This window comes from Cibotium barometz, chromosome 12, assembly GCF_041138505.1.
Source record: "Cibotium barometz isolate CiBa-2024 chromosome 12, ASM4113850v1, whole genome shotgun sequence".
Taxonomy (NCBI): Eukaryota; Viridiplantae; Streptophyta; class Polypodiopsida; order Cyatheales; family Cibotiaceae; genus Cibotium; species Cibotium barometz.
Genome location: NC_141057.1, coordinates 21,972,577 through 21,995,997, shown reverse-complemented (window position 1 = coordinate 21,995,997; position 23,421 = coordinate 21,972,577). Strand labels below are relative to the sequence as shown.

General features: G+C 39.1%; 1 protein-coding gene across 1 annotated transcript; it reads right to left on the bottom strand.

Annotated features, from left to right (window-relative positions):
• Nucleotides 1-2,106: 2,106 nt before the first annotated feature.
• LOC147633175 (uncharacterized) lies at nucleotides 2,107-21,940 on the bottom strand. The gene is made up of 4 exons (XM_086805698.1): nucleotides 21,838-21,940; nucleotides 2,423-2,810; nucleotides 2,165-2,337; nucleotides 2,107-2,114 (listed from the first exon to the last, which is right to left on the bottom strand). Exons 1-4 carry the CDS (start codon nucleotides 21,938-21,940, stop codon nucleotides 2,107-2,109), a joined length of 672 nt encoding a protein of 223 aa, XP_086661824.1.
• Nucleotides 21,941-23,421: the final 1,481 nt, after the last annotated feature.

Below are 23,421 nucleotides of genomic sequence, written 5' to 3'. Positions count from 1 at the left end.
GGTTCTCAGTTTTGCGTGCAGTGTGCTTAGTTCTAGCCATCCATTGACTTACACGAGTGAATGAACGTGAAAATGTAATTTTAAAACTCACTTTCACAGGTTTATATAGTTTTTGAAAAATAACTTATTAATAAAAAAAATCTCGACATTAATAAAAAAAGCTCTAACTTAAAAAAGGTTACAATTTTCTAATATGGAACCCATTTTCGACCCATACGCCTCCGCACAGCGAACCACTCACGCATCCCATGCACGGCACTTGATGCTCGCCATGCAATTGCTCGTTGCAGATTGACATTTTTTACAACCCTTCGTAGTAATGACACCTGCCCTTTTGGTTTCTGTCGTCGTCGACCTCCCAAACTGCGATAAAACCAATTAAACATCTCATGCAAGGCATTACTTTTTTCCTTACCACCTCCACCATGTCGCGTGTTCTTAAAGTATGCTGCCTTAGCTTGATAATGAGAGCGCTCCATTCCTTGGGTGCTCCAAATTGCCATTGGACCATATTCGTCGAGAAAAAACTGTGCGTGGGCAAATATAATGTGCTACAACAAAGATCATATCAGAATTTTACTATTTGGCGATTAATATCAGTAAATAGATAGAAAGGTAAATACCATATAGTGGGTGATATGTGTTTCTCCCCATGCATCAACCATTTGCTGAGTAAATGTATGTATTGCAGTCTTCAAGTTTGCAATCTCCTCGGCAACAAGTGGAGCCTTTTCTAGCAATTGAATCATTTTGTCAAGTGACTCCCACAGCCTTGCCCGCTTGAGACCAAGCTCTGCATTATTCCCACGATAAGTGGTGCATTCACAAATGGCCTTCCATAATTCATATTTTGTGTGACTATTGTACCCCTCGTAATTTGAGAGAAGGTGTCTTGCTTTGGACCCACCCATGCATATTTTGTTTGGATTATCCTGACCCAGTCCTGACTTTTTAGTATCCTTAGTCAGCTTTACAGCACCACCATGAAGCCCCACACTTGAAAGGACATCTTCCAGCTTACTGATGCATTCGTTGCGAAGATGCTCAGGCTCCATATTCCATGCATAATTGATATGTAACTTCAGTAATTTGTCCATTATGCATAACCTAGCATGAAGCGTGCAAATATGAACACGGGAAAGTGGAATCTCTAATATAGGGCTCCATGAGATATCTTCTTGATCACGATTAGGCGGACAATTGGTATTACAATTCATGATGCCATTAACCCATTGCATAGGTTTCTTTGGATCTTTGTTTTGCGTTGCACTCATTGAAGTTGGTTGTACATTTTTCTTGCCCTTTGCATGAGATTTGGTCGTCTTGGTGGCTGCAACCTTGCCTGAAGCTTTGCCGTGATCAATATACTCTGATTTTGAATGGCAGCAATAAATACATGGAAAAAAAGTATTTGCTCCTAGCTTGCATCCCAGCATACACTTCAATGTCTTTAAATCACCTGCCATGTGCCACTCAACTGTAAATGTTCCTACATCTTCCACATGCAAAGTTTCTCCTTTTGATTGCAATGATATGACATTTGGGATGCCTGTTCGGGTAAGGTACCATCGCAATGTATCATTCGTCTCCTGTGGAAGCTCAAATGCTGCCAACCACCATATATTCTTTTCTGATTGCACTCCATAGTAATCTTTTCCCTGAGATTGACTTCCCTTGTTGGAATTTGAGGCTTGTGCACTACAGTCAAGAAGATTATCATCCTGTTCCAGATTTCCTTTCATAGCCCTGTTCATAAGTGTTAGGCTGACTCTTTCTAATTTTCGTCCTTTTACAATTTGACACTCATCAAGCTTTAACACAAACACAGCCTGACCTTGGCACTCCTCAATGCTTAGACCATAATAAGAAATCATAGCTCTTTGAAGGGTCCTTAAATCAATAAAGACATTGTTGTACTTGTTGTATTCAAATACCTTTGTAGTACATACAGGCAGAGCATCCTCCACATGACGGTAGCCACCTAACATGGTCGCAATTTCTGAGTTTGCACTTTTTCTTGCCATGGTTACACTGTATGGAGTTGGTAGCATGGGTCGAAGAAAACCTTTAGCATGATGACCTAGTGTAAACACCCTGTAGATGGCTTCATATCCCTTCCTACTGACACCAGCACTATCACATGCATCCATAATCTGTATGGGGCTTACCATATTTTGCAGCTCTCCAGAAATTCTGTTTCGGATTTGCTTAGATATTTTGCATGTGGGATCTTCTAGCAGCTTATATATGTCTGATAACTTAACAACATGTTTCAATATGCCTGCTCTACATTCCTCAGCACCACCTTCATATCCCATCATATCCCCAGCAATATCTCTACATGGAACATAAATACAAAATAACATCAATATGTTTCACAAAACAGAAAGGCCTGCAAAATAATGGCAAGAATAGAAGTTACCTTGTTGCTCGTACACGTCGTTTTCTTGCTCCACTTAGGATTGCCAAGGTTTCTAGGGACTGACGCTTTCTTTTCCGTTGTCGAAAGCCTACTGGAAGCTTCTTCAGGCTTGCAAGATGTCGTTGCTTGTTTCGTGCATCCTGTTTGGCTGCATTCACCTTGTCCCGTTCATTATCAAAGGCCTGCTTAAGCAAAAAGTTGTTCTGCTGGAGCTCCTGATTCTGAGTTTTCAAGTTGTTCACCACTTCTTCAAGCCTATCAATGTCCTTCTTGTGTTGCTTCTGCAACTCAAGCCATAAGCCTCGGAAATGCAGTCTTGAATGCGATTCCTGAGCTGCAACAAAAGAAAGCCTCCTACAGTAGCCAAATAGACCATTAGCTCCATCACCTACATAACTAAGAAATGTAGTGATATTAACAAAATGAGGTGGAGCATTGGTGAGCGGGTCAATAGGGTATATGAATCCATTCGTCCAGAGGTTAATACATTTTCGCCCTTGTGATCGAAGAGTACCCAATGGCACATCGGTCACACCACTTGATTTTGTGCTGCGGATTGTAGCATACTCAGCAGCCAAATCTACATGTAACCTGAACTTTGGGGCTCTGTTAGATATATCTTCAAGTGGCATTTTCTTTAGGGTTAGGCAATGCTGAAAAGACCTTCTAGTAGAACACAATGCAAGAGTGAGGATAGGGTATTCTGAGGAGAGTGCAATGAAGTTTTGCTGTAAAAAATATTAGAAGGTCATAGATCTTCTGATTAGGTAATAGGAGAAAGGACAAGGAAGATGGCAAGAGGCATAGAAAATGGTAGATTGAGGTTTTGCAGCATAATGCAGTAGAGAGAGAGAGAGAGAGAGAGATGTAGATTGCAGACAGAAGTAGGGGATATGTATGGTAAACAATGCAAGAATGGAAAATGGTAAGCTTTGAAGCTATGGAGGTTGACAGAGGGATTTTCTGCACTTCAATGGGGGAAAGACATGAGAGAGAGAGAGAGAGAGAGCAGAAAATGATAAAAAGATGAGGCATGGAGGATGAGAGAGTGTGAGATATCTGCATTTGGAAGTTCAGAGGTTATGTAAGCTTACTAATCAGAGATGCAGAGCCATGGCACACCCAAATGTGAGAAAGGGGAAGAGAGAGAGTGGTAGAGAAACGAGGGCATCTTAGAGAGAGAATGTAGAGAGAGAAAGTGGGGGGGAGCTAAACGTGGAGGGAAGAGAGGAGGGAAGGCTTTCCAGCCATTTTGAATTTGGGGAAACCAAAAAGTTACCCCCATTTTAGCTCAAGCAAATATATATTTGAAAAAATAGAAATTCAAATAATGAATGCATAAAGATCCCCTTGTCAGGCCTAGTCAAAGTATGCTTAGAGTCCTTAAGCAAAAGTACTTAAAAACATAATATGGCAGCTTAAAGGGCCCCCATAGACCTCAACCTTCCCCTAATGCAACCACCTCATACGACACCTTATACACAAAATCAAATAAAAGAAATCCAACAACAAATAGAAGAACTTTTAGACCGTGGACTCATACAACCTAATAGTTCTCCTTTTGGTTCCCCAGTACTCTTAGTTTAGAAAAAGAACAAAACCTACCACATATGAATTGATTATAAAACTTTGAATAAGACAATTGTTAAAAACATATATCATATTCCTCGTATTAATGACTTGGTAAATAAACTTGGGGGTGCATCTATATTAGTAAGATAGATTTGAAATCTAGATATCATCAAGTTTGTATGCATACATCTAACATATACAAGACTTCTTTTTGCACACTCTATCCGGACACTATGAATTTCTTACTATGCCTTTTGGTCTTACTAATGCACAACATTTAGTACAATGATGAACAATATTTTCTTGAAACACCAGCACTTCGTCATTGTTTTCTTTGATGAAAATCTTATTTTCAGTCAAAATGAAGAGCATGAAAACATTTTACATTTATCTTCAAACTTTTGAAAGAAAATTAATTATATGCTAATCGAGTTAAAGCATGGTTAGTTGGTACCACTTTTTTGCTTTAGACTAGAAAAAAGATGAGTGATTTTAGGGTTCCTATTATGGTTGCAAATTATAAATAATATTCTTCAAGGTACTTTTATGGGGACAAGAATCTTAAAAAGTACCACTCGTATTTCTAAATTTACCTAAAACTCTCTGAAAAAAATAAAAAAGTAGTATTAAAAGTAGTGTCAAAGACACTGTTTTCTGTACCACCTATCCATGCATCACCAAATCCAGAGAAAAAATATTTCGTTTAAAAGGAAATTGAATATTTAGGTCACATTGTCTTAGCTAAAGGTATTAGAGTAGGTTCCAAAAAAGTCCACACTATTAATACTTGGCCTACTCCAAAGAATGATACTCAGGTTCGTTCTTTTTTAGGTATATGTAGTTATTACATAAAATTTGTAGCTAAATTTTCTTTGATTGCATTACCCTCGACCATGCTTCTTCGTAAGCAGATTGTCTTCTTCATAAGTAGATTGTCTTCTTCGTAAGCATATTGTCTTCCATTGGAGTGAATACCAACAAAAATCCTTCGACATGCTTAAGAATATTTTGACACATACACCTATCCTTCAATTACCTGATTTTTAAAGAACTTTCTTCCTTGTAGTGGATCTAGTATTGGTGTAGTCTTTATGTAGGATGGTAATCCTCTTGCATAATAAAGTCATAATTTAAACCCTCTGAAACTAAATACAACACTTATGATAAAGGACTTCTTGCTATTGTACACGCAATTTGTATGTGAAAACATTATTTAATGAGCTCTCGATTTCTCATTAACACTAGTTTGGAGATAGGAAAAAAATGTGTCCATGGACATATTTATGTCCTCATTTACTAACCAACTTTATGGAATTATTTGGAACACGTGGATACTCAAAATCAAAGGTTTCCTTCTTTCATATCATGAGGTACATAGTGAAGGAAAAGTGGGATTTTTTGGGATGACATTGCTTACCTTTAGGCTTTTCAATTCCAGATAAATTCATAGGCCAAATTATAGTCATAATGCACAGCTATTTGGACTATATTTGTATCAAAATATTTAATTATCCAAATTTCTCATTGCTTTCCAAAGTTGTTGGATGTGCATTACTTCACAAACAAATCTATGGTATAATAAAATCCATCTTAGGCTCAAAAATCAATTAGAATTCCAAGATTTAGGTCTTAATGAAAAATCTAAAAAATTTAGTTGTCTCAAAAATTTTTTTTGGAGGATTTTCATAGCTAATCAAACAATAATATACTAGAACCAAATCTTGCACACAAGTTCTATAAAATGCTATGCTTTATTGATACATTTTATGAGAGCTAATCATATGTATACCTATCCTTTTAGGAACTTTGTTTTGGATGAAAATTTATAAATTTTGAACCATATTCATTAATATAGAATAAGAGACTACTTTGTGCATTTTTAGGCATCTCATAATAATTTAAGTGGAATATCTAGTCATTTTATATAATAATAAACACTATTTTTATAAGTTTCTTCACTAGATGATCCAAATATATGTAAGAGTTCATATACATTCTTTTGTCATCAATGTAGTTTTCAAAGCTGAAATCATCACCTTGTTTTTTAACTAAATTGACATGTTTAGATATAATTCTTGATTGATTACTTTAGTGGAGACATTTATTTATTATTAATCACCATATAAGCTCACACTATTATCGTATTTTTGGTATCAAAGACTCAAGGACTAAAATGAGATTCAAAGAAGGAAATTTAATTGAGTTCATTATGAATGTGGTAAATTTTTTTGTCATGAAAAATCTCTCTCTCATCTACTGAATATTATATAAGGTTTAAGAGAAATTAATAATGAGTTGATATTATTTTTTCTTTACATGTAGGAAGCTACTTTGTAAATTCGTATTTGGATTAAAACGCTAGATATACCTCTACTTATGGTGATTTATCAATTATATTTAAGGTTATTTTTTTCATTTTAATAATTTTCTAAGGTTTTCACATTCATGAAGACATGCCTTAGAAGATAAATGGTAAAATACTTCTCATATTTATTAGATATGATTTTTTTTAGCGAACCCCTTAAAAGACATTTATGTCATTAAGAACTCAATGGAGTCTTTTTGGGCCCTTTATTTTCCATGAGGTTATGGAAACGTTTAACTTTTTGACAAATAGGAGCCCGCCATGTAAGCAAAAACCATTGGTGATTAAGAGAGATGTAAGAGTGGTCAAAGGGTGCACTTTTTCCCCAAAAAAGGGGGGGGACAATTTTACAAATTTTAGACCTCCATAACTTCTACATACAAGCTCCGATTTGAGCGGAGATCACAGATCCGTGATCTACACATCAAGAGCTTTCCATAGATATGTTACATGATATGGTTTTATCCGCTAGATTTTAAATTCCATTTTTCCCCCAAAATTCAAATTCGAATAAAGTAGCCGTTTTGAAGCTTCAAATTAGAAAACGTTTCTTCTTAAGAGAAAAGGTTTGGCTCCCTTAAACTGCCAAATAAAAGGGCCCAAGAAAACTCCATTGAGGTCCTAATGCCTACTAGGTTACCAAACTAGTGTTGAAGCAATCCAACAAAGTATACGACATCTACTTACCAAATCGTTGATATCTGACAGTCACATTACATAGACATCATTTATTCAAAGTTTTCATCCTCTCATTGAATATCAACCAAGAAAAGAAAATGTTATAGTTTATGCACTAAGTAGACGTCCTTCTTTTATAAATATTTATGTTCTTGACATGCATTCTTTTTATGCTATGGGAGATACATATGAGAACTATCGTGACTTTCATAACCTATGGCTAAAACTACATTCTAACAATTATTTACTTATTAATACTTATTCATAACATGATGGATTCCTTTTCTTTGGAAAGTGATTATGCATAACTCTTGGAAAGTGCTTATGCATAACTCTTCCATTTATACAACTACTTCTAGAATACTTGCACAATCCCCCTGACATTGGTCATAGAGGCATCATTACTACTCTCAAAACAATAATAGATGATTTTTGATGGCCTAACATAAAGAATGATGTTTCCAACTTTGTTTCTGAATGTCTTGTTTGCCAACTATTCAAGTAACATCATGGAAAATAGCATGGCTAACTAATGTCTTTGCATGTTCCTTAAGGTCCTTTGGGAGAAGAAATATCTATGGATTTTACTTCTACACAAAATGACATGCTTTGGGCTATTGTTAACATATTTAATAAGCAACCATATTTTATTACATGCAAAAGACATTCTCTACTTTGCAGCTACACGTCTTTTCATTATACATGTCTTCACACATCCTAGTCTACCTAAAGTTATTATATCTAATCGTGACTCTAGGTTTTGTAATAGTTTTTGGATTGCTTTATTTTCAAATCTAGGATCTAAAATTTAATTCAAATCTTCTTTCCATCCTAAAATAAATGGCCAAACCAAAGTAGCTAATAGTACCATTTTAGATTTAATATTAAGATCCTACACAATCTTCACACTACCTAATTGGGAGTAACATCTTTATTTACTACAATTTTCTTACAATAATACACCACACTTAGCTATAGAAAAATATCATTTGAAGCCGTGCATGGTAATAAATTACCAACACCTGTTTCTCGAGTTTCACACACAGTTCCTATAGTCGATGGTTTCACTAGAGACCATACCTGTATACTACAACAAGTAAAAAAAGCTATAGCTAAATCCTAAACAAAATATACCAATCAAGAAAATAAGAAACGTAAGAAAATTTCTTTTAAACAAGGAGATCATGTTTGGGTTCTTGTAGGAAAAAAAAAGACTAAAAAGTGTATATAGAAACCCCACAAATAAATTAGCCCCTAGATTTTATGGCCCATTTAAGATTCTATAAAATCAATGATAGTGCTTATCATCTTGATATTCCATCACACTAGCATATTCATAACTCTTTTCATGTTAGTCTACTAAAACCATTTGGAGGCCCTCTTCTAGCCTATCTGATATATAATGATCCTCCAATATTAGACGAAGATTCTCAAATCATAGAACTATAAATTATTTTAGATCGTGAGCGTACAATAACAAGAGAAGGTAATGTTTACCATCAATATTTGGTTTAGTATAAAGGACACCCCATCGAAGATTCTCAATGGCTACATATTTATTCCCTCACTACATATCCATTCTTGATTTCATCTTAGAGGGATACTAGCCCATGAAGATTATTTATGATTTTGTGAAACCCGAGGGAAGTTGCTTGTCACCATCGGGACATGTTATGAGGAGTTAGTTCATGGAACATATATTTCAACATTTTAATTATTTATGGATTGGTATTAATCCATGAAATATAGATTCCCATATTTTTCACTTTTATGAATTCTCCTAGATGGGTTTAAATTGGAATGCTTTTCTAAATTCGAGCGATTGTAGCTTACTTTACGTGTATGTAGGTGAATCCGTACATGTGTGGGAGTATTGGTTGTATCGTCTTGATGATATGAAGTTTCATATTTTTTTAAGAAATTAATTCAGTAATTGATTGGCTTAGTTGATGCAAGTGCATATAACAAGATGAAATCTAAGCCATTCAAAGACCTAGAACGAGATACATCTACACAATCTGACCCATCCATTCATGCACATTTGAAGATGCGATCCCAATCATTTAAATATCTTGATTGAGGTATGAAGTGAATCTCAGAAGTGAATCTCAACCATCAAACATACCTCGAGGTATGAAGTGAATCTCAACCATCAAACATACCTCGATCGTGATAATGACCCAAAATCTAAGCCGTCCATGTGTGCCTTGAACTAGATACTTAATTCTTAACCCTAAAATCGCACGTACATCTGAAGCGTACATCTTGCAAACCCTAAAGTGCATGCCACCGAACCTAGATCGAGGTTATAAAATCAGAAAGTTTTTTTTTCGCCTCATTGTCACGTCATTTTCACTCTCCATGCTCTCTTGATTTGGATTAGCATTAGTGGGCTCATTAGCATTGTTTTATAGCTTTATTAGTGCTACTTAGCACTAAGCATTGGACCTCTCACATTGGCCTTTCACATTGACTTGCCCGTTTGTGTTAGGCTTAAGATTTAGCATGGAGTCACGGGAGGAGCGACGCTCATCTATTGTGGACCTCATCGCAGAGATAGACTGCGAGTTAGGGGCTATCCGTAGGACTGCTAGAGACACACCATTTGCATTACATATCGTGGTAGAATTGGAGGCGATGCTATCATCCCTTCGTAGCCTTCACGATATTGTTTATGTAGATAAGTGGATAGCCCAGCATCGCACTACTCATGTGTCACATGGCCTGACATATCGTTAGGTCTATGATCTCTGATTAGGGATGGAACCTACTTAGATCTTTTCCTCGATAGCTGTGGGTTGAGGCCTAGGGCGGGAAATCCCCTTACTATTTTGCAGTCTTTGCATCCTCGTATGATGGCGGCACATATCTACAGTCTTGATATGTTGTCGTATATGGGAGGATGCTGAACAACCGTAAGATTCCCATATACCTTGCAAAGCAATTATATGCAGAGTTTGTCTTAGGGGAGGAGGTGGATTACACTACCCATCATCCTGGTCGGTGCTGGCAGAGGCCGTCTCTAGGACCAGGGCAGGCCACCTCCACCAACCCTTCATGTAGCTCCTACAAATCTGGCATTTGTGCTATGTCGATGGTCGAGAGGCTCTTGGCATACCTAGGTTGGCATCGACGTACAGAGTACCACAGAGAGCATCTAGCACGTGGTGCGCTTGTTCTCAACGATCGATACCAATGATAGATGTCGAGGTATTTACACATTTATTACTTCTTAAGTTTTTTCATAATAATTTATTTACATGTTTATATGTACTTTTCTTTATTTTTGAAATGAGCGCCATGGTTGATTGTGTCACGTAGGGTCCCACATCTACCACACTGAGAGACTCACTCATCTCAGGAGTTGGTAGAGGCGAGAGTGGAGATTGACTACCTTAGAGAGCTGCATTGTGGATGGTAGAGGTAGCTAGTGCAGAGGCACGACATGCGAGAGATTCTAACATCCAACAGGTAGGTTTCTCTTGTACATAAAAGAGTTATAAATAAGATCCTAAGTTATAAATTTCTTGAAGTAATGTAGAGCAGCACATGATTATGGAGCAGATTGCACAGCATAGGGTAGAGCAGTTGATGCTGCATGTTCGGAAGTTTCGCAGATCTTAAGATGTGACAATGCCTTACTTGCCTCTATATCCACGGCTTGTTACTAGAGAGGTTTTTCGATGACCTCTCCCTCAGGATGCACCACCATTCCTTCGTGATGCTTGATGTGCTCCCTGTCTCGAGAACATTGGCAATACTGGTGGGTATGCTCTGGGATGTGGACATTTTTTCCATTTGTCTTGCATCACCCACCAGGAGCTAATACGCTTCTCAACATGTCCCTCTTGCCGTGCACGTGTCAACCTAGAGACATACATAGTTTTGGGCATTGACGATCTTCACCCAGGCTTCGCTCGAGTAGATACTGTTGAGATATCGAGCTCGTCTAGTGAGGCGATGGACACTGATGACCCGCCTGGGAGATAGGCCCCACACTTACACCACTGGCATGGTTGGTGAGATCTTGGGTGATATGCGGCCAGTGGGATGACAGGCTGTGTGACAGCCATTCTAGAGACTGGCATAGTTATAGCGCCAGCTCATTTAGTTGGGTTCACACTATAGAGAACCCGTGTATGTATTGGTTGAGTACCTTTCATAACACCATATTAGTGAATTTGGGAATTTCCTAATTCTCATTTTTGAATACTTAAAAAGGGGACATGGATAACATGTTTGTAAGTTTCTCAAAACCCTATCATATGACCTATCATTGGAAAGCGCTTGAAAAATGGAATCTAAAGAGCTATAAAGCGCTCATTTTGGATTAGTGGTGTTCAAGTTATGGTTAATCCAAACTTTTGACCACGTGTCCCAAACTTGTGGGAAATTCCCATATTCCCCAATATGGTGTTTCATATTATGTGTACTCTTATCTTATATATGGTGTGTTGAGTGTTGAGTGAAGAGAAGAATATATTCAGCCTCTCACCTTGTGTGTTCTCTATTAGGGTTTTGTGAGTGTGTGTGTGCTTGTAAGAGCTCAAGCTCTCCTCCCCCTGCATCTTTTCATGGTATCAGAGCCTGGTTCGTGCTAAGGGCTGAGGTGCAAGCAAGAGAACCACAGGAAGCGGTACGAGGGTAAGAGCTTCAACTACTCTTCCCTATTTGTGTTGGTGACTACACCCTTGTCAGGAGCTCGACGGGAGGCACCGGCAAACGATCTCTGATAGAGGAGCTTTCTTCGTGAGAGTAAAGCTATAGGGCAACTATACTATCGTATCGGACGTAGTTTTCAGGGCCGAAAACACATTTCGGGCGCGTCTGGACATCTGTTTTTCAAAAAGAAGACGATTTCGAGCACTGCGGGTAAGTCATTGATTCTCTGCAGAACTCTATTTTAAGAACTGCAGGAAGACAGATTGACTGTGCAGACACTGCGGGTAAGTCATTGATTCTCTGCAAAACTCTATTTTAAGTACTGCAGGAAGACAGATTGACTGTGCAGACACTGTGGGTGCTGCAAAGAGGTCAACAGTTGCCATTGGGTGTATGTATGCACATTGAAGTCACTGGTTGTGACATTTGAGAGTACTACAGTACCGCTGTAAAAAATATAGCAGTTTGTGCAAAAAAACCAGAGTGCTGTTTCTGGTAAAATTGTGTGTTTGGCAAGATGTCAAATGATGGGATAACCCAGATTGTGGCTGAGAAGCTTGATAAGAATAACTTCCATGCTTGGAGGTTCAGGTTGACAAATTTCTTGATGGGAAAGGGCTATTGGGACTACATAGAAGGTGAACATGAAGAGGCAACGGAGATACCGGACATAAATCCGACTGCTGCTGCAGATGTGAAAGAGTTTAAAGACTGGAACCAAGGAGCCAGGAAAGTTATGTATTGGCTTTCCATTAGTATACAGGACACCATGATTGGGCACATTCAGGATGCCAAGTCCCCCAAGGATGCGTGGGACACCTTGGTAAAGCTCTATGAAACAAACACCAAGGCACGTAAGATACAGTTGAAGAATGAACTTCATACTGTGGAGAAAAAGAGCATGTCTGTGAATGACTATGCGCTGAAGATAAAGGGTATTGTGGAATCTCTTGCATCTATTGGTGTGTCAGTAGATGATGATGACAAGGTGGACGTCTGTCTACGTGGTCTCGGGCCACAATACAAGGCGTTCAAGACGTCTATTCAGACTCGGGAAAACATTCCCAACTTTACAAATTTGGTGTCTATGCTTATTATAGAAGAGAAGAGCTTGGGTGAAGACCAACAGTCTTCACAAACCAAAAATAGTTCGGAGCAACAGGCCTTCTATACGAGGTCAGGAAGAGGACGAGGAAGAGGAGGCCGTGGACGCGGTCAAGGAGGTGGCCGAATAGGTAATCAGAATTTTGGCCAGCAGCAGCAACAACAACAGTCCCAGAATACACAACAACAACAACAACACGCAGGTGGAAGAGGCAAATTCAGAGGCAGGGGGAGTCAAAGATGCCATGGAAATTGGCAAAGGCAGTATAATGATGCACGTGAATGCTATTATTGTGGTAAGCCTGGACATGTGCAGGCAGAATGTTATAAGAAGCAGGCTGACATGCAAAATGGAAAAGTGCAATAGAATAACTATGCATCCTCAAGCAGAAACAATGAGGATAATGAAAGGTTGTTTGTTATGCAGTATGTCGTGAATGCCATGTCTGATAATGCTGAAGCAGCACAAAAAGATGATGTATGGTATGTGGATTCAGGTGCTTCAAACCACATGACAAGTCATGGGGAGTGGTTCAAGGAGATGAAAAACCAAGAAAGACCAGGTTTTGTGGAAACAGGGGATGACACTGCTCATCCAATTGCCCATGTTGGAGATGTGCCATTGTCTATACAGCATGGCAAAGTGAAGTACCTTGCAGATGTACTTCACATTTCAAACATAACAAAGAATCTGGTTTCAGTTGGCCAGATGATTGAGCAGGGTTTGTAGGTTAGGTTTAACCCTGATGGTTGTTATGTTGAAGACTTTAAAGATAAGTGCAGGTTGGTTGCAAAAGGCAACAGAGTGGGCAGAATGTTTACGTTGAATGTAGACATGCCTGAGATGAGTGCTACGATGTTTGCAAATGGATCAAGAATTGTTGCAGACACAGACATTTGGCATAAAAGGATTGGACATGTGAATGTTCAAAGATTGAAGTCTATGCAGACTAAAGGAATTGTGACAGGGCTGCCAAAATTTAAAGTGGAAGGTATGCAGAAAATATGTGAAGCATGCCAATTTGGGAAGCAAACAAAGCATGTGTTTCCACGTAACATATATGTGAGCAGAAATGCACTAGATGTTGTGCATTCAGATGTATGGGGTCCTACGAAGACCATATCTATGGGAGGCTGCAGGTATTATGTGACTTTCATTGATGACCACACAAGGAAAGTGTGGGTATATTTCATGAAGGAGAAGAGTGAGGTGTTCACTCACTTTTAGAATTTCAGAGTTTTGGTTGAAAAGCAAATAGGGAAATATGTAAAGTGCCTAAGGTCAAATGGAGGGGAGAGTACTTCTCCAATGAGTTCTCTGAATTTTTGAAGAAGAATGGTATTCGAAGACAGTTTACATGCAGATACACTCCGCAACAAAATGGAGTTATTGAGTGAAAAAATAGGCACATTGCTGAGATTGCACGAGCATTCATGAAAGAGAAAAATATGCCGCATAGCTATTGGGCTGAGGCTGTTTCTACAGCACTATACATCATGAACAGGACTCCAACTACAGCCATACATGATATAACTCCAAAGGAGAGGTTTACTGGCAGAAAACCAGATTTGTCTCATCTGAAAGTCTTTGGATGCATTGCATATGTGCATGTGCCAGATGAGCTGAGAACTAAGCTCGATCCAAAAGCTGAAAAATGTGTGTTTATTGGATATTCCCTTGAGCAAAAGGGATACAGGTGTTATAACCCTGCTACACATGAGTTGAGGATAAGCAGGGATGTTGTCTTTGATGAGATGAGCAGCTGGTATACTGCTGAAAAAGAAGCTGTTGGGGCTGATGTGAGTGGAAGTGTGGTTGCACAGAATGCAGGTCAGCAATCACAGTCTTTGAGTGGACCAGGAGAGTCCTCATCTAGTGGGTCTATTGATAGACCATGGAGTGGCAGGCTGCATCATAATACCAGTCCTGCAAATGTGATTAGTACATCACGTAAAGGAAACGAGAAAGTGGTTGAGCCCCTTGGTATGCCTGACATTTCTGCAGGGCATTCTTTGATGGAGAGTCTAGTGGCTCAGATATGAGCCTTGATGAGGAGCGTGGGATCCCAGCTATGAGAACACCTGGTGTAAAGAAGGCTATGGAAGCCATGAATGAAAAGCTGCGAAGATCTGGGAGAGTGAAAAATCCTGTGCAGAGATTTACCTATGATGGTTATGTGGCGATAATGTGGGGGATTGACATGTGGATTGATGTGGATGGATGAGTGGATAATGTGGATTGATGTGGATGACGTGAATGGATGTATGGATGCTGTGGATTGATGTGTGGGTAATGTGGATTGACATGTGGATTGATGTGGATGGATGAGTGGATAATGTGGATTGATATAGATGACGTGAATGGATGTATGGATGATGTGGATTGATGTGGAGTGATGTGGATGATGTGGATGGATGTATGGATGATGTGGATTGATGTATGGGTAATGTGGATTGATGTGGATGGATGAGTGGATGATGTGGATTGATGTGGATGGATGTATGGAAGATGTGGATGGATGTGTGGATAATGTGGATTGACGTGGATGGATGTATGGATGATGTGGATTGGTGTGGATGATGTGGATGGATGTATGGATGATGTGGATTGATGTGTGGATGATGCAATTGGATGTGATTTGATGTGGGAATGATGTGATGTGATAGGGATCGATGAATATGAGTGAAGCGCTAGGTGACCTACGTAGGATCCTACAAGGTGCTAACCATACGGTGCTCGGGCTCTGGGTCGTCAAAGATACCCACACGTACATCGAGAAAGATATTGGAACAAGGAGTAAGAGTTGTTTTCTGAATTCGGGCATGGATCTGGTTGGTTGACCTTCTGGTCCTCAACAAATGAGTCCATGGCTCTTTTATATGGATCCCTTGGTTGATCTTGTTGATCTTCAATGGAGATTCCATTTTGATATGTAAATATATTGCCGGTCACTGTGAGCTCGGAACTATCGAAAAGGCGTGTGAGTGAACAAGTGGTGAGCGTTCTGGTGGCCAATGATTCCATAGGTACACCGATGAAGGAATGATTGGAAAATAAGGATTCAACCGGAGATTTTGAGGATTGTGATCAGTGACACAATGGTTTCATTAAATGATTGTTTTAAAGATAGTTGATGCTGAGAAAAAGGCAATTTCATATTGGGTGCGTAAGTGGTGTGAGTAGTTTTATGTTTGCATGAATATCTAGGTAGGGGACCTGGGAACTCTTTTCCCTGGTACGCGGGACAAAACCTAACCAAATTCTTAATTGGATCCCATCACTACAACGGTTGGCTGACCCACGGGTAGGCTGGACTGATGGATCCTTAAATTGAGACTCAATTCTGTTATCGTACGATAGATGAAGTAAATCCCGGACAAAAAATGTTCTATGAAAAAGAATCAATGGCTGTGCCTCTCAAAGAGAAAAAAAGTGTTGGTCTCTATGATCCAAGTGCCATCTTTTCCTTGATTTTACTTGGGACTTATGAGTTTGGTTAGATCAGTTTAGCTAGTTAAGGCTTTTGACTACGTTAGAGAAAAGTTAACTTAGAGGAATCGCCCGTGCTTTTCGGGCAAGGGAAGTTTTTCCGGGACCGGTTTTTAAAGAACCGATGGATTAGTCTCTTGTCCAGATATCTGTGGGCGAGGCCCCGAGTGTGAGACCCTGCCCTGCGCAAAAAGTAGTACTTTCGCTGCTACAACCCCTGAATTTGTTGCGCGTTGGTGATAGGGACCTCACAGCTGGTATCAGAGCAAATTGGCTAATGATGAGGATCATCCGAGAAACAAAAAATGTCAAAAATTTATGAAGAAGCAATAAAAGGTTGTAATTGTGTGAAAAAATTCATACAAATTGATATTCAAACTCAAATTCATAAATTGGTAATTGGGTCTTCAGATGGAAGTACCGCAATTGTATGGAGTCCCTAACTTGCTTCAACATGATGGTATTTACCTTATAGCTCCAAGGACCATGACTACTCGTATATACCGAGGGTATAACTGCAGCTCTTTACTGGCAGTATATACGAGTAATCTAAGACTTGAAATTATAAGCATTAATACTATCCTGATGATGAATTCGAATGTGGTTGATATGATTTTAAATTCTGGTTGAGAACTGATGAGTTGATTTGGATTCTGATTGAAAAATGAAGATTCCTGAATTTCGGTTGAAATGTAATAAACTAAGCAAAACCACAATGAGAATGAATGGGACGAGTCCTTGTGATGATATTCGTATAGCTGGAATGACGTTAATGACTTCAGCAAATCACTATGAGATTAGTGGATTGTGCTGGCAGATTGCTGCTATTAACACTTGACCCAGTGGATCAAGTTAAGGGATGTCAAATTAAAAATCTATATAATTGAAAATTTCCATGAAGGACTGTTCAGATAGAAAATTCAGTCTAATGGGCCATTATTGTTGTGATAAGGATTTGAATGATACGATCTGAGTGAATTATTATTTGATGATGAGTTTTATATAAGGGATATTTATCCCAGGATTCTATTGGGTTCACCAGACTATAAGGAACCACAGAATTATTTGGATCTTAAGGAAAAGAGTTCTCCTCTAATTTTGCAAGATGAGGATATCTCGCGTTTTTTACGTGGGGTAGGATGTAAGATTCCTCCCTCCGGCTTTTGAGGTGTGCAGGTGTAAAAACCTCCCCTTCTGGTCTTATAAATATTCCCCTCTCTAAAATAAAAGAAAGATCCTGTTTTGGCCTAGTAAGAGAGAGTAAATGTCTAGAGGGAGGTAATTCAAAATTGAGATATTTTTGGATATAGAAATCCTCCTAGTGTCTAAAATGGTTTTCCCTGAAAGAGATATTTAAAAAGAAATTTCCAATGTACAATTTGAATAAATTGAAATAAGGTAAAAAGGACCTTAGCCTAAGGGTCGAGATTTTTTGAAATTTTTGAATTAAGGTTCTTATGTACCAATTAGATTAATCCAGATGTAGGGAGGTAGGGAGGAGATAAATTGAAGAATAAAAGAAAATCCCCCCAAAAATGAGTAAATACTCACATAAGATGAAGAGTTGATTAAGGACAAGGTTATTAGTTAAAAAAGAAAAGATATTTAGAAGAAATGATGCATTTTTGACACCTCAGTATGGAGGAATTCCCCTCATGAAGGAGGCGCCTATTTCATATGTGTGGTTGAGTTTTAAACTCACAAATAATTAGATATTTTCATCTCTCCTCTCTCCTGCTTCAACAAGATCCAAAAAGTAGGCTAAACTGACTTAAACATAGTCAAAAATTGACCAAACTGATCTAGAAAATTCTACACACAGTTTGCTTGTTTAGAGGCTCCCTTTTTCCTATAAATGAAGCCTCTCCCTTTGTAAATGGTTAATAGTGTTTTATGCACTGTTACTCTACTCGTCCCCAGAGCCAAAAACAGTGAATGTATTGATAATTCATTAGTTTTTGACCATTTCCTCTTCAAAAGAATTGATGGCCACTCTTGTTGCAAACAAGAATAGATCCCTCAAACCATCAAGCCAAAGGAAAGCTCACAAAAAATCATGTAACCTAGAAATCCTACTTTTTCTTTATTCCATTTAATGGTTTTCTAATTTTTGTTTTCTTTAAAATGATGTGGATGGATGTATGGAAGATGTGGATGATGTGGATGGATGTATGGATGATGCAGATTGATGTGTGGATGATGCGATTGGATGTGATTTGATGTGGGAATGATATGTTGTGATAGGGATCGATGAAGAAAAAAATTTGTGGGAAGATGAGAAAAGATGGGGACTAATGTGAAAGGATGTGGAGTGATGAGAAAAAATGAAAATATTGTTGGAACTATATTTGTATGTGAAATATGTTTTTAAATGATTGTTTTATGTCAAGAATGCTAGGGAAGCATTTTGACTGTCTTGTGAATGATATCATGGAGACCTATCTGTTAAGGTTGCAACTGCACGGAGAGTCAACGGAGGACGTCTCGCATAGCAAGGTCAACAGAGGACTTCACCAGCCTCAGTTTGATTTAAATGGTGAGCTTCCGCCGGTGTACAGTGGATGAGGGACCAAGGAAGCGGCCTATGAGTGAAGTGCTAGGTAACATAGAAAGGATCCTAGAGGGTACTGGACCATATGGTGCTCAGGCTCTGGGTCGTCAAAGATACCCACATGTACGTCGGGGAAGATATTGGAACAAGGAGTAAGAGTTGTTTTCTGAATTCGGGCATGGATCTCGTTGGTTGATCTTGCTGGTCCTCAACAACGGATGAGTCCATGGCTCTTTTATATGGATCTGTTGGTTGATCTTGCTGATCCTCAACAAAGATTTCATTTTGATATGTGAATATATTGTCAATTACTATGAGCTAGGAACTATCGAAAAGGCCCCTGAGTGAACAGGTGGTGAGTGTTCTGGTTGGCAATGATGCCATAGGTACGTCGATGAAGAAATGATTGGAAATAAGGATCTAACCGAAGATTTTGAGGATTGTGATCAGTGACACAATGGCTTCATTAAATGATTGTTTTAAAGATAGTTGATGCTGAGAAAAAGGCAATTTCATATTGGGTGTGTAAGTGGTGTGACTAGTTTTAAGTTTGCATGAATATCCGGCTAGGGGGCCTGGGAACTCTTTTCCCTAGTACCCGAAAAAAAAGCTATCCAAATTCTTAATTGGATCCCATCACTACAGTGGTTGGGAGGTTGGCTAACCCACAGGACTGGATGGCTGGACTGATGGATCCTTAAATTAAGACTCAATTTTGTTATCGTACGATAGATGAGGTAAATCCAGGACAAAAATTATTCTATGGAAAAGAATCAACGGCTGTGCCTCTCAATGAGGAAAAAAGTGTTGGTCTCTATGATCCAAGTGCAATCCTTTCCCTGATCTCTGACTTGGGACTTACGAGTTCGGTCAGATCAATTCAGCTAGTTAAGGCTTTTGACTACGTTAGAGAAAAGTTATCCTGGAGGAATCGCCCGTGCTTTCCAGGCAAGGGAATTTTTTTCGGGATCGGTTTTGGAAGAACCGATGGATTAGTCTCTTGTCCAGATATCCGTGGGTGAGGTCCTGAGTGTGAGACCCTGCCCTACGCAAAAAGTACTACTTTAACCCCTGAATTTGTTGCACGGTGGGGATAGGGACCTCACACACCTCACAGCTATTGCATATTTTTTTTGTCAGCCGCTCTCACCATCTGCACATGCCGCCATCTACACATGCAAAAATCCCACACTTCACTTCACTGCAAAACAACTAGCAACAATTGTCCACCTGAGGTTGGTGGCCATGCAACATCCCTTGTTCCTAAGGTTTCATAAATACTCCACAAGACTTATTACCTTCATGGGGTGTGGGCATGAACCTCCATTAGGATTCTTGGACTTAGCATAAAAAAACCTAACATGATTTACATAACCCCCTTGCTTAGAACATTGATGTTCAACACTTATTTGGCAAACATTTTTTTAGTCTCTACAGCTCCAGCTCCTACTAATTGATTTATACTATCAGCTCCCTCGATGTGATTCTCCACCTGGATCAAATGGGTACATCATCATCCTCCATACTCTTCTAACGGAATTGATCCACCCACCTAGATCAAAAAATTACAAACAATCTACCAATACCCGCTTAGCCTTTCTCTTAGCACATGGCTGCATCACCCATGTAAACCTATTGTGTAGCCTCCTCCCTACTCTTCCATCCTTATCAACTACGAGACCACACATCTGAGAAGAGTTTTCAACTCTTTGTTCCCCCATCAAACATTCTTTACATTCCCCCAATTCATCCTCATTATGACAAACAAAAGTCCCAATAGAAACCTTAACACCACCTTTCAAAAAATCCAAGTCAAAAAGCACATAGCCTCTTCATCACATAACCTCCTCACAACATCAAAAACTTCCTCATCATCAACACACAATCTAGCATTAAGACAGGCATCAGCCTTCTCAGCATCACTTAGTTCCACAAATCCTTCAAACAAAGTAAGAACCCTCTCCAAGGTGTCTTCCAATAAAGCATCCACATCATTATCCTTGCCACTATCCAAATTTTCATTCATATATGCCTACTTATCCACACTAGGTTCACCATCACTTCTGTCATCAAAAAAAGGAAACTCTCATAGGCTCTTTACCTCACACTCTTCCATAGAATCAAACAAACGTGCAGGCTCCACACGGGCATCCCTAAATGAAGTAGTCATATCAGATTCCTATAGAATCTCTTGCATATTAGGGACCTCTTGCCCCTCTATAATAGATTTATCATCTAGGCATTCCTCCTCCACTTCAACCACACAAACACATGGTTCCACAGCCTTTGCATCTTCTGTTACAGCACTTATACTGGGATCTATAACATGTACACTGCTCCTAGCAGAACACATATTAAACAAATCAAATGTACCTACTTCACCTAGTGCTTGGGCCTAGGTTGCCTCTCTTTCAGACTCTTGAGTTCACATCTCTTCTTCTCTCTTGACATCTTGTATGTCTTCACTTCTAAATAGCACTAGAAAGCTATAACAACCCATCCTCTTAGTAGGTATACCCTACATCAATGAGACTATTTGAGAATTCCTCCCTCTTGCTCTCCTCTCCCTAGGCATAGCTGACCATTCTTCAATCTATATTGCCCTCTGCTTCAAAGCCAACCTATGTAACTTCCACTCCTCCTCTTTGGCTATCCTCAGGGCCTCTTTAAAGCTTCTAGGTTTCTTCAGCTCCACCTTCTCCTTCAGATTTGTATGTAAGGACTAGATAAACATATCTTTCTTATGTAAAAAGCTGGTGGATGCTTTGTTCCCAACAAAACATCCCATCTGCCCCACAAGTCCTCAAAATGTTCCATAAATCTATCAAACACATCTATCCAATTATGCCTTAGCTTCTAAATTTCTTGCCAAAGAATCGTTACCAAGGCCACTTTGATGTCTTCATATGCCTGACCTTGATTTAGCTGATCTCTCCTTGTTTGAAACCACCTTTGGGCATCTCCAAACAACATTGACAACAATGTTAGCTTACCGTCATCTATGTCCTTCCCATAAGTGAATGTTACCAACTCTATCCCACCCAAAACTTCCTCTAGATCCTCTCCTACAAGACCATGGAACACCGGGTACAGCATCACGGCTGTCATCTACTCTTTTGACAATTCTCAAACCTGCAAAACAACCTGAAGGTTGCTTCAAAGCCCTCCTCTATGGAGGCACCAAACAAGGATGTTTTTTGGAGAACTGGCCTTTATAGCCGCGTCCAAAACACACCACCATGAGGAGGAAACTATCACCACCACCACAACCCAACACAAACACCAAAAGAGGACACCACTACACCAAGTTAACGTCCCTTAATCCTTAGCTGACACAATTGAACACTTCAGCACCCTCCCAACCTCCCTATTCAATCCACCTATCTACTCAAACTATCCTCTCAGATCAGCTCTCAACTCTAGCACCTCAGATTTTCCAACTAAAGCCCCTCCTAGCCTCCCAACTAACCAAAATGGCTTTCAGCTACTACATAATTGCCTATAAACTACCTCCAAAGTCCTCTACATGTCCTAGTCAGAAATCCATCCTCTAGACTTACAAATCTTTCCTCGAGACTCCCAAAATGTCCTCCAGAGTCAGCTAGCCTCAAAACCTTGTATTAGAACCTCTCTATATCAGGAAGCTATGCTAGTTTACCACTAGCTCTACCGACAACAAGTTCTCTTGGCTACCACAAACAAATCAGATACTAACTTTCTACTTTCTTTTGAATTTTGATGGCTTACCCTAGTCGAAAATGGGTCCTCCAACATCCTCTACAATCCTCCAGTATATGTTGACCTAATAGCGATAATCCCTAGACCTTCCTAGATAACGTGCCAGCCTTCCTCAAACCTTTCTTTGACCTTCACTTACTAAATTCTTTCTTAAAAATCTGATACAAAATTGTCTGACTTAGAAGCCTACAGTGAATCAAAATCTTCTCCAAATGTTCTCAAACATCCACAAACCCTCAAGTGTCTCTCAACTTGAAACGATATCACACAATTAACTCATTGCTGACTATAGTTGGCACCCAACTTCCTCTGAATTGATTGTCCCTAACCAACTAACTAAAGTGATATAGTTGATGCATGTATCCTCTCCTCTGCATCAGATAACGATTCTAGATCCTCAAAACACTTAAACAAAAATAGAACTGAACCTTATAATCACTTAGCTAACAACAATCGCTCACAGCTAACACAGAACCCCTTCAGACCATAAAGCCTTCTAACTACTCTAACAGTTGAACTTTTACAGACCTCCAACAATCAATTGGGACTCACAAACACTTCCCCTTAACTCAAACAAGAAAAAACAAGATCCCTACACCATGAATTGATTATGTGTGATGTTCAACTGACCTGAACTAACCTTGTACTCACTCATTTGATGCTAACTGAGTTAGAAATAACCCAAAATCAACACCCCAAACATCAAGCCAACACACTCCAGTGGTTTATCTCCATCAGCTCATTGAAATAACACACATACTATAACTAAAATATCAAATACAAACACTTGTATCCACTCATAGTTGAGACAAGCCAAACTCTCATATTTAATCAACTAG

Excerpts from the sequence above, each read along its gene's own strand:
- LOC147633175 (XM_086805698.1), bottom strand. The coding sequence starts at position 21,940 with ATGCTGTACCCGGTGTTCCATGGTCTTGTAGGAGAGGATCTAGAGGAA. Across the intron at positions 2,811-21,837 it reads TGGGAAGGACATAGATGACG|GTGATGGAGCTAATGGTCTA; the intron begins GTAAGCTAACAT and ends TTAGTTATGTAG. Across the intron at positions 2,338-2,422 it reads CGACGTGTACGAGCAACAAG|AGATATTGCTGGGGATATGA; the intron begins GTAACTTCTATT and ends TGTTCCATGTAG.